We start from the raw sequence: 16,518 nt of genomic DNA on the forward strand, positions 1-16,518 counted from the left end.
CTTTGCAGCTGGTTGGGGAGAAGGAGACTTATGACAATTGACTAATGAGCTATGAATTGTAGAAGATTTCCGGAGCCAGCAGAACGAACTGTTTTTTAGAATCATGACAGGATCAAATGCATGCCATGGGCGAAGGAAGGAAGCTTCTAATTTAGAAATATTTCTGTTTCTCTTGGACATGTCATTTTCCTGTCCCTGAGTGCCGAAGAGCACGGAAAGACAGCTGCTTCTCCGCAGTCATAATTGCAGGAAACATTTGACATGGGTGCTTTTTCAAGAGGCACCTGGACTTTCTTTCCTTTTTTTCTAGAATGGAATGGAACAAGAATAGAGTAGAAATAGAAATAGAATAGGAATAGGAATAGAAGAGAAGAGAAATAGAATAGAATAGAATAGAATAGAGAATAGAATAGAATAGAATAGAATAGAATAGAATAGAATAGAATAGAATAGAATAGGAGGTTAGGGTAGGATAGATAGGAAGAGAAGAGAAAGAAGAGAAGATAGAAAATGGAATGGAAGAACGGAATGGAATAGAGAATAGAGTAGAATAGAATCTAATTAGAATAGAATAGAATAGAATAGAATAGAATAGAATAGAATAAGAGGTTGGTAGGATAGATAGGAAGAGAAGAGAAAGAAGATAGAAAATGGAATGGAAGAACGGAATGGAATAGAGAATAGAATAGAATCTAATTAGAATAGAATAGAATAGAATAGAATAGAATAGAATAGAATAGAATAGAATAGAATAGAATAGAATAGAGGTTAGGGTAGGATAGATAGGAAGAGAAGAGAAAGAAGATAGAAAATGGAATGGAAGAACGGAATGGAATAGAGAATAGAGTAGAGTAGAATAGAATCTAATTAGAATAGAATAGAATAGAATAGAATAGAATAGAATAGAATAGAATAGAATAGAATAGAATAGGAGGTTAGGGTAGGATAGATAGGAAGAGAAGAGAAAGAGAAGATAGAAAATGGAATGGAAGAACGGAATGGAATAGAGAATAGAGTAGAGTAGAATTAAGAAAAGACTCTGCACATATTTTGAGGAATAGATTATTGGTCTTTATGTCCAAAGGTCTTTTCAATTTCTTAGAGTTTTACAGTTGAAGGCTGTGCATAATTTCCCTTTCTTTCCTCTCTCCCGCAGTGAGGATTACAAAAAGTATTTCGGCAGCCGAGATCTGCGGGCTTTTTCCATCCGTCCCTACCTGGCTTATCCTTCCCACTATGCTGGGGACGCCGAATGGATGAGCGATACGGAGTTTTCCACCATCTGGGATGATGATTCGCAGAAAACCACCTGGAGTGGCTCGCAGAAGACGCTGAAGGACCCCCGAGGTGTGGGCCACGGAGGCCCCATCAGCCATTCCTTCCCCACAGCATCTCGAGATGAGCTGTAACCTCTGGCTGGTAAGGAAAGGAGGAAGGGAAGGGAAAGGAAAGATTGAAAAGAAAGGAAGGAAAGAAGGAGAAAGGAAAGGAAAGATGAATGGAAAAGGAAAAGAAGGAAAGGGAAGGGAAAAGGAAAGGAAAAAGGATGGGAAGGAAAGAAAGAAAAGGAAGAAGCAGCAAAGGAAGGAAGGAAGGAGTAAAGAATGAAAAAAGAAAAGGAAGGAAGGGGAAATGAAAGGAAAATGGGAAAAGAGAGGGAGGGAGGGAGGAAGACGGAAAGGAAGGAGAAAGGAAAAGGAGGAAAGGGAAAGAAAGGAAGGAAAGGGAAAGGAAAAGAAGAAAAAAGGAAGGGAAGGGAAGGAGAAAGGAAAGGAAAAAAAAGAAGGGAAGAGAAGGAAAGGAAAGATGAAGAAGGAGAGGGGAGAAACCCCCCCCGGGAGCTGTCAGTGTCAGGTTTTCCAGGGGATATTTTTGTGTTATTTTTCTTTTTTATTTCTGATATTTCTAAGCAGCCTTTTCTTCAGAGGCTGAGTGGAGGCTTTGGTGACATTTGCTCTGATCTGTGTCGTCCGGTCCAAGGGATTTGGGTGACTCATTGGTGCTTTTCTCACTTCCAGGTCCGCCTTCCAGTTTACGTAGAGTGGGAGAGAAAAGACAGATCTGGGAATGGAAGCGCCCATTTCCCCCTCCTCACCAGACACGCGGGGGGGTGGGGGTTGCTTCAACTGTTTGGATAAGAGAGGGGGGGGTGAGCAAAGACCAGAGGTGGGTTTCTTTGGGCTCGGCCCGCCTGCTAGAGATGGCGCCTTGCTGTGCAAGGACAATCCTGACCCAAATTTTTATTGATGCAATAAAGACTTTTGCACAGAAAAAAATGGGCTAGCCTCCCGGATCCCTCCATTTCTCTGATGCCTTTCCTTCCTTCCTTCCTTCCTTCCTTCCTTCCTTCCTTCCTTCCTTCCTTCCTTCCTTCCTTCCTTCCTTCCTTCCTTCCTTCTTTCCTCAATCTCATCTCCTCCTTCCTTCCATCCTCAATCTCATCTCCTTCCTTCCTTCCTTCCCTCCTTCCTTCCTTCCTTCCTCAATCTCACCTTCCTTCCTTCCTTCCTCAATCTCATCTCCTTCCTTCCTTCCTTCTCTTCCCTCCCACCCTCCCTTTCCTCTTTTCCTTTCCTTTTTCATTCTTCCTTTTCTCCAACCCTCCCTTCCTTCTTTCCGCTTTTTGCTTTCCTTTCCCATCCCATCTCTTCCCTTTCTTTCCTTTCCTTCCTTTTCTCATTTTCTTTCAGTTCTCCGTTCTTCCTTTTTCATTCTTTACTCCTTTCCAATTTTTCCAACCCTCCCTCCCTTTCTTCCTCCCTCTCTCCCTCCCTCCCTTTCCTCATTTTCCTTTCCTTTTCCATTCCTTCCTTTTCTCCAATCCTTCCTTCCTTTTGTGTTTCCTTTCCTGTCCTGTCCCATTCTGTCCTTTCTCTTCCTTTCTTTTCCTTTCCTTTCTTTCCTCATTTTCCTTTCTTTTCTCCTCTCTTCCTTTCTTTATTCTTTACCCCTTCCTTTTCTCCAACCCTTCCTTCCCTGTTTTTCCTCTCTTCCTTCCTTTCATTTCCTCTTCCTTCTATTTTTTTCATTCTTTACCCCTCCTTCACTTTTTCCAACCCTCCCTCCTCCTCTCCTCCCACCCTCTCTCCCTTTCCTCATTTTCCTTCCTTTTTCCTTTCTTCCTTTTCTCCAACCCTTCCTTCCATTTTTCCTTTCCCTTCCCATCCCATCCCTTCCTTTTCTCATTTTCCTTTCCTTTCTTCCTTTTTTCATTCTTTACTCCTTCCTTTTCTCCGATTCTCCCTTCCTTGTTTTTCCTCTCCTCTCATTCCTTCCTTCCTTTCGTTTTTACTTCCTTTCCTTTTTTTCATTCTTTACTCCTTCCTTCCCTTTTCCCAACCCTCCCTCCCTCCCCTTCCTTCTCTCCAAGCCCTCCCCCCAATGTTACAGGCCCCCCTCTGGCTGGGAAGGAGGGGATCTGTAGTCCAGACCTTGTGGAAGGCACCTGAAAGGCTGCCCTAGGAGTGGAATCCTTCCCTGCTGGAGACAGAGCGTTGGTTCTTGAATGGATGCCCGACGCTCTTCTTAGATTCCGCGGCTCCGTTGCTATGTACATCTCCTTCACCTAGCAACCGGGGAGGCATTCTGGCTTTTAAAGAGCCCCTGTTCCAGTTCCTTTTTTTTTTTTCCCCTCCTCGCTTTCCCGAAGTGCCTGAAGGTCTGCCATGGCACCCAAAAAAAGGGGGCGCAAAAAAGAGACCCCCAAAGAGCCAGAGGTGGATGACAATATCGTGCCAGAACACAGCCGAGAATTTTATCTCATCCAGATCCGAGATTTGGAGGGGCGCCTGGCCCGGTGAGTCCGGGTGGGTGGGTGATGTGGGGTGAGGGGGCAGGCTTGGCAGGTAGGGAACCTTGACATATTTTTTTTCCCACCTTTTTAAAAATTTTGGATCTGGAGCAGGCTGGGCTTCGCTTCGCTCCCCAAGTCTCTCTTTTTTTTTCCAAGTCGCTGCCGAAAAACAGAATTGGGTAAAATCACAAGCGAATCAAAAAAAAAAAAAAAATTGGGATTTTTTTTCTAGCTTGTCATCCCATCCTGGGCCAGATAAATGACTAGAACAGAATAACCAAGTTGGAAAGGGATCTTGGAGGTCTTATAGTCCAACCCCATCAGCCAGGAAACCCTATTGGATCCCGTTTCAGACAGACGGATGTCCAAATGAGAGCTTGGCAAACATTTGGCACAGACACCCCACTGCATTTTGGGGGGTTCCTTTTTCCTCCCCTTCAGGTTTCTGGCTGAGGATTTGTTCCCTGGTGGGTTGAAATTCCCGAGTTTGGTACCCGTTCAAGAGTTCTACCGGTTGCCCCAAAGCCCTTGGTGCAAAATCACAGATTTTAAAGCCGCTGAAGGAATCGCACTACTCAGGGTTTCTTTTCAAGTTGCAATTCCACAACACTCTTGACTCCCAGAATTCTCCACAACGCCGGCAAGGGTTGCGGGGGGATTGTGGGAGTAGAGATCCACACCTCTGGAAGGACTTCTGGTGTTTTAAAACAGGGAGTCCTCAGTGTCAGGATTCCAGCAATTGCCCCAATTAAATCATGATTCTCGAGCCAAACTTCTAAAAACCTCAAAGGATTTAATCTCGTTGCGGTTGTTAAGTGAATTTCCGTGGTTTTTTTCCACTAACAACATGGCTGTTAAATGAATCTTAGTATTTCCCCCGTGGCCTTTGCTGGTTAGAAGGTTGCAAAACGGGGATCCGCGTGATCCCGGGACACTGCAAACCGTCGTAAATACGAGTCGGTTGCCAAGTGCCCAAATTTTGATCCTGTGACCATGTGGGGAGGAATGTGTTCTGACCCACACCTTTTTCCAACAAATCCAACACAACCCAAAAGGAACAGAAACCTTGTAATGCTTTTACAAAATAATTAAACCCTAACCCTAACCCCAAACTGTGCAAGACTTGCCAAAAGAGAACAGACAAGAAATAATTTTCAAAATAAGAATCTTCAAATAGAAACTCAGGATACTAGAATGTCCATGAGGCTGGAGTTTCAAAACGTCTTTGCCTTCTGCAAAGTATGTTAGTTACACAGCTGGCTTTTATCTTCTTGAAGGAGGGGCCATTACCTTGCAGCCTTACTCCTGAGTCGCCCATGCTGTTGTAGCTGCTCTTTCCTCCAAGCAATCCTGCGCGCATGCGCACTTGGCACAGGCTCCTCAGGAACCTCCTCATCGCTGCTGCCAGCCCCCATAGTCTCTGAAGGCAGCAGTCCACTCCCTGATGGTCCTGGCTCCTCACCTGAGTCCTCGCTCTCCTCAGCCGTCCTCACCTGCTGCCGGCTAACCACAACAGAATGTTGCAACGGTCGTAAGTGTGAAAAATGGTCGTAAGTCGCTCTTTCTAGTGCCGTTGCAATGCCAAATGGTCACTAAATGAACTCTTGTAAGTTGAAAACTATCTGTGCTTATGACCGTTACAGATTTCCCCCTAGTCAGGTGATCAAAATTTGGCCGCTTGGCCACTGACTCATATTTATGATGGTTTCCCAATGTCCTGGGGTGGGTGGTCAAGTGTGATCCCTTTTTTTCAACCTTTGGACACGCAAAGTCCCAACTGGAAGCTCAATTGTGGCAAGAAAGGTCATAAAATTGGCCCTGCCTCGCTTAGCAATGGAAATATTTTTTGGGGGGGTGTCCATTGTGGTCATAAGTCGAGACTGATTGATTTGGGGGCCCCCGCCCCGGGACCGACGGGGGGGGGGCGGGGCGTTGACATCCTGCTAGGTACCAGCAGAAATGGGACCAGTTGCAGGTAAGCGAAGAACTTTTCCGGAACGAATACGAGAAAATGTTGACCGACAACAAGGAGATTGTGGCCTTCCTGAAGAAGACACTCAACCAACGGGTGGATGAGATCGCGGAGCTGAGCCTTCAGCTGCAGAACCTCCAGCAGGCCAAAGACTTGGAGAAGGACGCGTTCGAAACCCAGCTGGTCCAGCTGAGGCACGAATTCCAAGAAACCAAGGATCAGCTGACCTCGGAGAACATGCTGCTGAGTAAGCCAGATTGGCGGGCAATTCTTTAATGATAGTAACAATAATAACAATAATAATAGCAGCAGCAGCAGCAGTGGCCCTTAGACTGACATGCTGCTTCACAGCTCTCTCTGAGCGGTTTAGAGTCGTCGACAATCTGGGGTCCTCGGGTTTGACGGACCTCGGAAGGACAGAAGGCTGAGTCGACCTTAAGCTGGTCAGGATCGAGCTGCTGGCAGTGGGCAGAGTTAGGTTGCAATACTGCATTCTAACCACTGCGCCACCATAGCAGACAGACAGATAGATCGAGATAGGAAAGTACGTTAGGTAGGTATAGATGGATAGATAGATGGATGGATGGATGGATACATAGATAGATAGATAGATAGATAGATAGATAGATAGATAGATAGATAGATAGATAGATAGATAGATAGATAGATAGATAGATAGATAGATACTGCAGATAGATAGATGGATGGATGGATGGATAGATAGATACTGCAGACAGATGATAGATAGATAGATAGATAGATAGATAGATAGATAGATAGATAGATAGATAGATAGATAGCAGATGTAAGATGATTGATAGATACCGTAAATAGATAAATGTATGTAAGAGGATAGATAGATAGTTGATAGGTGATAGATGTAAGGAGATAGGTAGATAGATGGATAGAAAGATAGATAGATATAGACAGACAGGCAGACAGACAGATACATAGATAGATGTAAGAGGATAGATAGATACCATCGATAGATAGATCTATGTAAGAGGATAGATAGATGATAGGTGATAGATAGATGTAAGAGGGTAGATAGATGATAGATGTAAGGATAGATGGACAGATAGATAGATGATAGATAGATGTAAGGATAGATAGACAGAGACAGATAGATAGATAAGAGGATAGATGGATGGGTGGATAGATAGATAGCAATAGCACTTATGTATCATTTCACAGTACTTTACAGCCCTCTCTAAGCGGTTTACAGAGTCAGCCTATTTGCCCTCAACAATCTGGGTCCTCATTTTACCCACCTTGGAACGATGGAAGGCTGAGTCAACCTTGAGCCGGTCAGGATTGAACTGCTGGCCGTGGGCAGAATTAGCCTGCAATGCTGCATTCTAACCACTACGCCACCATGGCTCATAATAATCATCATAATAATTTGCATTGAAGAAAAATACAATTAGTCCTTTACTCACAACAATTCGTTTAGTGACCGTACAAAGAAAAAAACAGCCCTGAAAAAAAGCAACTCATGACCGTTTTCAGACTTACGACTGTTGCTGATCATGATGACATGATCAAAATTCAGACGCTCAGCAACTGGTTTATAGTTATGACGGTCGTAGCGTCCCAGGGTCACGTGATACCCCTTTTGCGACCTTATGACCAGCAAGTGGGGAAGCCAAATTCACTTAACGATGGGGTAACTAATTTATCAAGGGCGGTGAGCCACTTAGCAGCTGGAAAGGTTGTTTAAAACATGGCAAAGTTCATGTTAACCAACGCTTCACATAACTTTGGGACTCAATTATGGTCATAAGTCGAGGACCGCCTGTATAAAATGAAGCGCCCTCATCAAACTTCTGAGGGAGAACGTCAGTTTATCAGGATAAACTTAAGATAAAATGGTGGAGTCATTCTTTATAATTTTTTTTTCCTTCTTGCGCAGGTGGGAAGTTGGCCGCCTTGGAGGAATTTCGGCTGCAGAAAGATGAGATTTTGGCGAAATTTGCCGAGCGGGAAAATCAGTTGAGGAAGGAAGAGGAACAACACAAAGAAATCATCTATAACCTTGAACGGAAGGCAGTGATAGATAAAGAGAGGTCGGTAAATATCTATCATCTATCTATCTATCTATCTATCTATCTATCTATCTATCTATCTATCTATCTAATACTATAACTATATCTGTACCTATATCTATCTATCTATCTATATCTATATATCTATCTATCTATCTATCTATCTATCTATCTATCTATCTATCTATCTATCTATATCTATCTATCTATCTATCCATCATCTATCTATCTATCTATCTATCTATCTATCTATCTATCTATCTATCTATCTATCTATCTATCTATCATCTATCATCTATCTATCTCTATAACTATATCTATCTATCTATCTATCTATCTATCTATCATCTATCTATCTATCTATCTATCTATATCTATATCTATCTATCTATCTATCTATCTATCATCTATCTATCTATCTATCTATCTATCTATCTATCTATCTATCATCTATCATCTATCTATATCTATATCTATATCTATCTATCTATCTATCTATCTATCTATCTATCTATCTATCTATCTATCTATCTATGTATCTATTATCTATCTATCTATCTATCTATCTATCTATCTATCTATCTATCTATCTATCTATCTATGTCTGTCCGTCTATCTATCTATCTATCTATCTATCTATCTATCTACCTACCTACCTACCTACCTACCTACCTACCTTTGCCTGCTGAATTTGTGGCTTCTTTGTGAATTTGATTACCCTAGTTTGGTTTAGTGGTTAAGGCACCAGACGGGAAACTGGGGGACTGAATTCTAGTCCTGCTTTGGCCATGAAGGCCAGATGGGTGGCTTTTTGAGATGATGAGTTCTAGTCCCACCTTAGCTATGAAAGCCCCCTGGGTGACTTTGGGCTGATCACGAGGAGATGGTGAGTTCTAGTCCCACCTTGGCCATGAAAGTCAGATGGGTGACTTCATGGCAATCACTAGGTGACATGAATTCTAGTCCAGCCTCAGCCATGAAAACCAACTGGGTGACTGAGACCATCCCCAGGTGACCGTGAGTTCTAGTCCCACCTTAGCTATGAAAGCCCCCTGGGGTGACGTTGGGCGGATCACAAGGAGATGGTGAGTTCTAGTCTTCCCGTAGCTGTGAAAACCAGCTGGGTGACTTTGGGCTGGTCCCTCTTTCTCAATCCAGCCCTACCTCGCCAGGTTGTTGCTGTGGGTCAAATAGGAGGAGGAAAGTGTATCGGATGATGTTTCCCGCGTTGGGTTATTGATTGATCGCCTCTCTCCCCCGCCTCCAGAATGAAGAAGGACATGCTGCACCGGGTGAATGCCGTCGCTGCCGAATTCCGCAAAGTGGCCAACAACCAGATGGCGGAGACCACGAAACGCACCATCCGGGAGAATGTGTCCATCAGCCTGCAGCTGACCAAGGTGACGGAGCAGAGCCTGCAGCTGATGCAGGAGAACGACCGCCTGAAGGAGGCCCACGCCGACGCCATCAAGCAGCTCCAGCTGCTCGAGCAGAACGAGAAGAAAATGGTCACCAACAGCCTCAGCCACCAGAAGGCAGGTCTCCCTCTCTCTGTGTCTCTCTTTCTTTTCTCTCTCTCTCTCTCTCTCTGTGTCTCTCTCTCTTTCTCTCTCTCTCTTTCTCTGTCTTTCTCTGTCTCTCTGTCTGTCTCTGTTTCTCTCTGTCTCTGTTTCTCTCTCTCTCTGTCTGGTTTGTCTCTCTTTCTCTGTCCTAAGATATATATATATATATATATCTTAAAATTATTTCTGCAGATCATCTGGATGCTGACGGAGAAATGCAAAGAGCTGGAAGTCCAGCTGGAGGAGCACCTGAAAATGCAGAGCCTCCTGGCCAAGGCGCAGAAGTCCAACGGGAGCCTCTTCCAGCAGAACTTGCTCCTCCGGTAAATCTCCCCCGCTCGCTCCAGAGAAGGACCAGGTGGCCAGGATCCCTCCCAACAGGGGCTCCTGGTCGTAAATTGGGATTATTTCATGTAAGGGCAGACGGGGGAGGGAAGAAGAAAAACTATTTTATTTTCTTCCTTCCTTTCCTTTTTCCTTTTCCCTTCCTTCCCTCCCTCCTCTTTCTGTTTCTGTTTCTCTTTTCCTTCCTTTCTTCCTTCTTCTCTCTGTCCTTTTCTTTCTCTTCCTTCCCTCCCTCCATCTTTCTTTTTCCTCCCTCTTTCCACCCCTCTCTTCCTTTTCCTTCCCTCCTTCCTTCTTTCCTCTTTTCCTTCCTTCCCTCTTCTCTTTTTCTTTCTCCCTCTTCCTTTTCCTCCTTCCCTCCCTTGTCTCTTTTTCCCTCATTCCATTTCCACCCCTTTCTCTTTTCTCTTCCTCTTCCTTCCTTCTCTTGTGTCTTTTTCCTCCTTTTCTCTTTCCCTCTTCCTTTCCTCCCTCCCTCCCTCTTTCCATCCCTCTCTTTCTCATCTTCCTTCATTTTTTTCCTTCCATCCTTCTCTTTGTCTTTCTCTCCTTCCCTCTTTTCCTCCTTCCTTCCCTCCCTTCCTCTCTCCCTGGTCTTTCTCCACCCTCTTTCCGTCCTTCTCTTCCTCTTCCTTTTTCTCCTTCCTTCCTTCCTTCCCTCCCTTTCATCTTTCTCTTTTCCTTTTCCACCCTCCTTCCTGCCTTTGACTTTTTCATCCCTCTGTCCATCCCTTTCTTTTTCTTCCTCTTCCCTTTTCTGTTCCTTTCATCCTTCTCTCCCATTCCTTTGTCTCCTTTTCCTCCCTCTCTTTCTCTCTCTTCCTTTTCCTCATTCCCTCCTTCTCTTCCTTTTCCTCCTTCCCCCTTCTCCTCTTCCTTTTCCTTCCTTCCCTCCTTCTCCTCTCCTTTTCCTTCCTTCCTCCTCCTCCTCCTCTCCCTTTCCTTCCTTCCCTCCTCCTCTTCCTCTCCCTTTTCCTTCCTTCCCTCCTCCTCCTCTCCCTTTTCCTTCCTTCCCTCCTCCTCCCTCTCTTCCTTTTCCTTCCTTCCCTCCTCCTCCTCCTCTCCCTTTTTCTTCCTTCCCTCCTCCTCCTCCTCTCCCTTTTCCTTCCTTCCCTCCTCCTCCTCCTCTCCCTTTTTCTTCCTTCCCTCCTCCTCCTCCTCTCCCTTTTCCTTCCTTCCCTCCTCCTCCTCCTCTCCCTTTTCCTTCCTTCCCTCCTCCTCCTCCTCTCCCTTTTCCTTCCTTCCCTCCTCCTCCCTCTCTTCCTTTTCCTTCCTTCCCTCCTCCTCCTTCTCTCCCTTTTCCTTCCTTCCCTCCTCCTCCTCCTCTCTCCCTTTTCCTTCCTTCCCTCCTCCTCCTCCTCTCTCCTTTTCCTTCCTTCCCTCTTCCTCCTCCTCTCCCTTTTCCTTCCTTCCCTCCTCCTCCTCCTCTCCCTTTTCCTTCCTTCCCTCCTCCTTCCTCTCTTCCTTTTCCTTCCTTCCCTCCTCCTTCTCCTCTCCCTTTTCCTTCCTTCCCTCCTCCTCCTCTTCCTTTTCCTTCCTTCCCTCCTCCTCCTCCTCTCCCTTTTCCTTCCTTCCCTCCTCCTCCTCCTCTCCCTTTTCCTTCCTTCCCTCCTCCTCCTTCTCTCCCTTTTCCTTCCTTCCCTCCCTCCTCCTTCTCTTCCTCTTCCTTCCTTCCCTCCTCCTCCTCCTCTCCCTTTTCCTTCCTTCCCTCCTCCTCCTCCTCTCCCTTTTCCTTCCTTCCCTCCTCCTCCTCCTCTCCCTTTTCCTTCCTTCCCTCCTCCTCCTCCTCTCCCTTTCCTTCCTTCCTCTCCTCCTCCTCCTCTCCCTTTTCCTTCCTTCCCTCCTCCTCCTCCTCTCCCTCTTCCTTCCTTCCCTCCTCCTCCTCCTCTCCCTTTTCCTTCCTTCCCTCCTCCTCCTTCTCTCCCTTTTCCTTCCTTCCCTCCTCCTCCTTCTCTTCCTCTTCCTTTACCTTCCTCCTCCTCCTTCTCTTCCTCTTCCTTCCTTCCCTCCTCCTCTTTCTCTCTCTTTCCTTCCTTCCCTCCTCCTCCTTCTCTTCCTTTTCCTTCCCTCCTTCTCCTTCTCTTCCTTTTCCTTCCCTCCTCCTCCTTCTCTTCCTCTTCCTTCCTTCCCTCCTCCTCCTCCTCCTCTCCCTTTTCCTTCCTTCCCTCCTCCTCCTTCTCTCCCTTTTCCTTCCTTCCCTCCTCCTCCTTCTCTTCCTCTTCCTTTACCTTCCCTCCTCCTCCTTCTCTTCCTCTTCCTTCCTTCCCTCCTCCTCTTTCTCTCTCTTTTCCTTCCTTCCCTCCTCCTCCTTCTCTTCCTTTTCTTTCCTTCCCTCCTCCTCCTTCTCTCCCTTTTCCTTCCTTCCTCCTCCTCCTCCTCTCCCTTTTCCTTCCTTCCTCCTCCTCCTTCTCTCCCTTTTCCTTCCTTCCCTCCTCCTCCTTCTCTCCCTTTTCCTTCCTTCCCTCCTCCTCCTCCTCTCCCTTTTCCTTCCTTCCTCCTCCTCCTCCTCTCCCTTTTCCTTCCTTCCCTCCTCCTCCTTCTCTTCCTCTTCCTTTACCTTCCCTCCTCCTCCTTCTCTCCCTTTTCCTTCCTTCCCTCCTCCTCCTCTCCCTTTTCTCTTCCTTCCCTCCTCCTCCTCCTCTTCCTTTTCCTTCCTTCCCTCCTCCTCCTCCTCTCCCTTTTCCTTCCTTCCCTCCTCCTCCTCCTCTCCCTTTTCCTTCCTTCCCTCCTCCTCCTTCTCTCCCTTTTCCTTCCTTCCCTCCTCCTCCTCTTCCTTCCTTCCTCCTCCTCCTCCTCCTCTCCCTTTTCCTTCCCTCCCTCCTCCTCCTCCTCTCCCTTTTCCTTCCTTTCCTCCTCCTCCTCTCCCTTTTCCTCCCGCAGAGAAGAGCTGGGCGTGCTGAAAGAAGAACTGGGCCAAAAGCTAGCCAAGGAGCACGATCAGCTGAAGTTGCTGCAGAACGAACAGCAGCGCAGGCTCAATGCCGAGAGGCTGCTCAAGTACACCGCTCAGGGCCTCAAGGAAGTGCTGACGGTGAGCGTTTTACCTGTAGACCCCACCTGGGTCCCAGGTGGCTAGCCCACCTATGACGCACTGTACGTGAAATGGGCCCCCGGGACGCTTTATTTTGTTTCCAGCAGGAAACTGAACTTCCTTGTTTGTTTGTTTTCTTTTGAAGGCGTTTCGCTTCTCACCCAAGAAGCTTCTTCAACTCTGGCTGGGTGGTGGGGAATGGAAGATTTATACTCCTTGCAGACAGCTGGTCGTTTGCATCCTTTGAGAGGGTCGTTGAGGCCACTTGGAGGTTTATCGGTGTCCTGGGGGGTCACTTGAGTGGACAAATGTCTGCAATTTTGTCTGCAATTCCCCCCCCACCCCCCAGAAATCCATTCCTCCTCCCAAACCATTCCAAGCAGGGCTGGGTTTCTACCGGTTCTGCCCCCCTCTGTAGAACCGGTTGCTTCGAAGAGCCGCAGACATAGAACCGGTTCTAGGTCTGCTTTGCTGTTGTGACCCGCTCACCCGCCCGGGCTCTTATCTGACCTTCCAACTGCAGCTGCTTTGCGCGACACAGCAGGGGCTTTTCCAAGCGCTGCGCCCTTGCACGCAGCACCGCTCAGCTGTCCAGGGAGCTCAGCAGGTCGTAAATTGCACTCGCGTGACTCGCGTGCAACGCTAGTAGACAAGAACCGGTAGTTATACAGCCAGATCCCATCCCTGATTCCAAGGGTAGTATAGCTAAAAGTCCGTAGAGATTCTTGGTCCTCCAGGTTATAGTTGTCCCAAAGGTGTTTTTTCAGGGGGCAACTGGACTTTCTGGTTTCTTTTGAAGACATTTTGCTTCTCTTCTCTCTCCTTCCATCTCTCCCTCCTCTTCTCTTCTCTCTCCTTCCATTCTTCTTTCTTCCATCTCTCTCCCTCCTCTTCTCTCTCTCCCTCTATTCTTCTTTCTTCCATCTCTCTCCCTCCTCTTCTCTCTCTCCTTCTATTCTTCTTTCTTCCATCTCTCTCCCTCCTCTTCTCTCTCTCTCTCTCCTTCTATTCTTCTTTCTTCCATCTCTCATCCTTCTCTTCTCTTCTCTTCTCTTCTCTTCTCTTCTCTTCTCTCTCCTTCTATTCTTCTATTCCTGGGATAGGTGGCCTCAACGTCTCTCTAAAAAGATGCAAATGATCAGCTGTCTGCCGGGGTATCAATCCTTCCGTTGTTCCCTACCATCCTGTCAAAGCAGAAGAAGCTTCTTGGATGAGAAGCAAAACCTCTTCAAAGAAAAAACAAAGTTGCCACTTCGGAACAACCTGGAGGACAGAGAATCTCCACCGACCATACGTGAAATAAATTATCCTTTTCTCCCCTCTCCGCTCAGGAACGGCCGCTGGCAGAGGAGGAAGACGGCGAATTTGACGTGGTGTTCCAGCTGCGGCGTAAAAACGCCTTGCACAGCATCCTCCGTTTTGTGCAGAGGAGCATCGCCCACCTGGACTCTCAACAAGGCCTCCACCCCATCGCAGTCGAGAGCAAGGTGGTCAAAGTCACCAACCTGTCCAGAAGGTGCGAGCCCGAGGCAGGGGGAGGGGGAGGGAGCAGACGTGGGCAGGGGAGAGGCGGGAGCCCAGCGTTGGGCACCGCCATCTTGGGACGAGGAGAACCGCGTGGCACCTTCCCTGTTGGGGGCTCCAGGCTGGGAGTTTGTGGGAAGCCGCAGAACGCAACCGTGAAGCGTTCGCTTGCACTGCGGGGCAAACGGGGACTCGGGTGCCTGGATGACAGGTCGTCCTCGCCTTACGACCGCGATCGAGGCCAACATTTTGTGTTCTGAAGGCGGGAACCTTGGTGGAGGAGTTTCCACCTCTCTCTCTCCACACACACACACACACACACACACACACTCGCCCGAGAGGCTCAGCCGGTGCTTCCCTCCGCAGCTTCTCCAGCGAATGGCACACGAAGGCCTCGCGCACCACGTCCCACTGCAACATCTTCAAGCTGCCCAAGCCGGTGCACAGCCTGCCCTCCCTGGACTCCCTCTCGTCTTCCCAGCAGCTGGTCACCCTCCGCCCGTATGGCAGCGCCAAGGAGGTGGGTGGGGCCGGGGAGGATGGGTCTGGGGGCGGGGGGGGGGAGAAGAGAAGGGAGCCTGGCTTCGTAGCGAAAGGGGAAGGGGCAGGCTTCCTGTCCTGCAGCTTCCTTCCGTTGCTTTGGGTCGTTGGAACAAGAGGGATTCTAGTCCTCATGAAACAAGAGTTTTTAGTCTTCGTGAAACAGGATTCTAGTCCTCGTGAAAGTTTTCAAGTCGTCATGAAATAGGGTTCTAATCCTCATGAAACAGTTTTTAGTCTTCATGAAACAGGATTCTAGTCATGAAAGTTTTCAGTCTTCATGAAATAGGGTTCTAATCCTCATGAAACAAGAGTTTTTAGTCTTCATGAACCAGCTTTTAGTCCTCATGAAACAGGATTCTAGTCCTCAGTAGTTTTTAGTCTTTATGAAACAGGATTCTAGTCCTCATGAAACAGGATTCTAGTCCTCATGAAAGAGTTTTTAGTCTTAATGAAACAGGATTCTAGTCCTCATGAAACAAGATTTCTGGTCTTCATGAAATAGAATTCTACTCCTCATGAAACACAGGGCATCATAGAAAACGGGGCTGCTAGTCCTCAGAAAAACAGCACCCGCACCTTAAACCCCACCTCACCCCTTGCTTCCTCCGCAGTCTATATTGTCCTGGAGAACCGAGAGTAACCACAAGGTCGGCCCACACGCCAAGAGTGCGACCCAGGCGCCAGAGGAGAGCGCGCAGACGTCGGAGGAGGTAGTGATCCGTGAAGACCTGCCCGAAATAGTGACTCACCTGGCCAGGCAGGAGCTGCTGAGCAAGTAGGGTGGAAGAAGGGAGTTGAGGGGTGTGTGTAAACTACGGCATAACTATGGGGGGCTTTATTTTTTTAAAAAAAGATACCTGGAATGACCTACGCAAACCCGGATAAGAACAAAAGGAAACCCAGAGAGCCTCCATGCCAGGAGTGAGAAATGAGAACAGCCCCAACCGGGACAGAGACCCAACCGAGCAGATGGGGTGGTGGGGTGGTCCCAGGCCGTGTTGGGGGTCCCCACGGGCCATCCGCCCCAACTGGCTGCTGCATTTACTTTTTTATTTTGGTCTCGTAGCCATATTAAACTGGACGGTACCCTTCGGATCTCCGAGCCTTTTTGAAAGAGGGCGGAGGGTGGGTGGGAACGTGGGAAGGGGAAGGGAAGAGGTTCTCCCCTCCTGGGGTAGGGAGGAAGGGACTCCTCGGATTAGGACCGTTCATCCAGCGAACCGTTCCAAATGACGGGGCCCACGAACCTATCCCCGTCGCGGTTGCGTGATGGCGGCCCTTCGGGCTCGGTGGCGTTCGGACCAGACCTCCAGGAACTACACTGGATCTTAGCCCCAAAGGCCGAGAAGCGAAGACACCCAGGAACGGCTGCACGGCGATCCCACGGGCACCTTGCTTAGTGACCGCCCTAACGGGGATGCGGGGGTGTCCCTTACGGCCGTTAAGTCGAGGACTACCCGTGCCATTTCCTTCCGGCGTTGCACGAACTGTCGCCTCAAGCCCACCTCCGATGTGAGGGCAGCAGGAAGTGCCGAAATGACGGCGTTTTATTTTTTCTCGCATTCCCTCCCCAAACATGCTAACAAGAAAGTAGAAACGTGACTTCCCATTTCTCTTAAAACGCACCAGAGAACGAAGGATCAGTGTGTGTGTTTCTCTCTGTGTGTCTGTCTGTGTGTGTGTGTGTTGCCTAATCCACAATC

The 16,518-nt window shown here is 47.8% G+C and overlaps 2 protein-coding genes across 5 annotated transcripts in view; both read left to right on the plus strand.

The window, feature by feature from the left end:
- Positions 1 to 2,276, plus strand: part of CERCAM (cerebral endothelial cell adhesion molecule) — a 15,700-nt gene extending 13,424 nt beyond the window's left edge. Inside the window, exons 13-14 of one of the 2 annotated variants that reach the window (XM_087914442.1) lie at positions 1,157 to 1,419; positions 2,019 to 2,135. In XM_087914442.1, coding sequence (XP_087770568.1) covers positions 1,157 to 1,409 — 253 coding nt within the window. In that variant the 3' untranslated portion in view covers positions 1,410 to 1,419; positions 2,019 to 2,135. Of the gene's footprint in view, positions 1 to 1,156; positions 1,420 to 2,018 lie in introns of both variants that reach the window. The other variant, XM_087914441.1, reaches the window with a different exon arrangement.
- Positions 2,277 to 3,545: 1,269 nt separating this feature from the next.
- On the plus strand, positions 3,546 to 15,911 carry CFAP157 (cilia and flagella associated protein 157). 3 transcript variants are annotated; one of them, XM_087914446.1, is made up of 10 exons: positions 3,546 to 3,796; positions 5,741 to 6,012; positions 7,678 to 7,831; positions 9,078 to 9,345; positions 9,565 to 9,695; positions 12,598 to 12,748; positions 14,080 to 14,264; positions 14,639 to 14,792; positions 15,427 to 15,525; positions 15,669 to 15,911. In XM_087914446.1, exons 1-10 carry the CDS (start codon positions 3,666 to 3,668, stop codon positions 15,738 to 15,740), a joined length of 1,617 nt encoding a protein of 538 aa, XP_087770572.1. In that variant the 5' UTR covers positions 3,546 to 3,665; the 3' UTR covers positions 15,741 to 15,911. The 3 variants fall into 3 exon arrangements, with proteins under 3 accessions (XP_087770572.1, XP_087770573.1, XP_087770574.1); XM_087914448.1 differs by having other exon boundaries at positions 3,710 to 3,796; positions 5,763 to 6,012; XM_087914447.1 differs by having other exon boundaries at positions 15,427 to 15,717.
- Positions 15,912 to 16,518: the final 607 nt, after the last annotated feature.

Source organism: Pseudonaja textilis, chromosome 17, assembly GCF_049901715.1.
Source record: "Pseudonaja textilis isolate UNSWEBS1 chromosome 17, rPseTex1.2, whole genome shotgun sequence".
In the NCBI taxonomy this organism is placed as follows: Eukaryota; Metazoa; Chordata; class Lepidosauria; order Squamata; family Elapidae; genus Pseudonaja; species Pseudonaja textilis.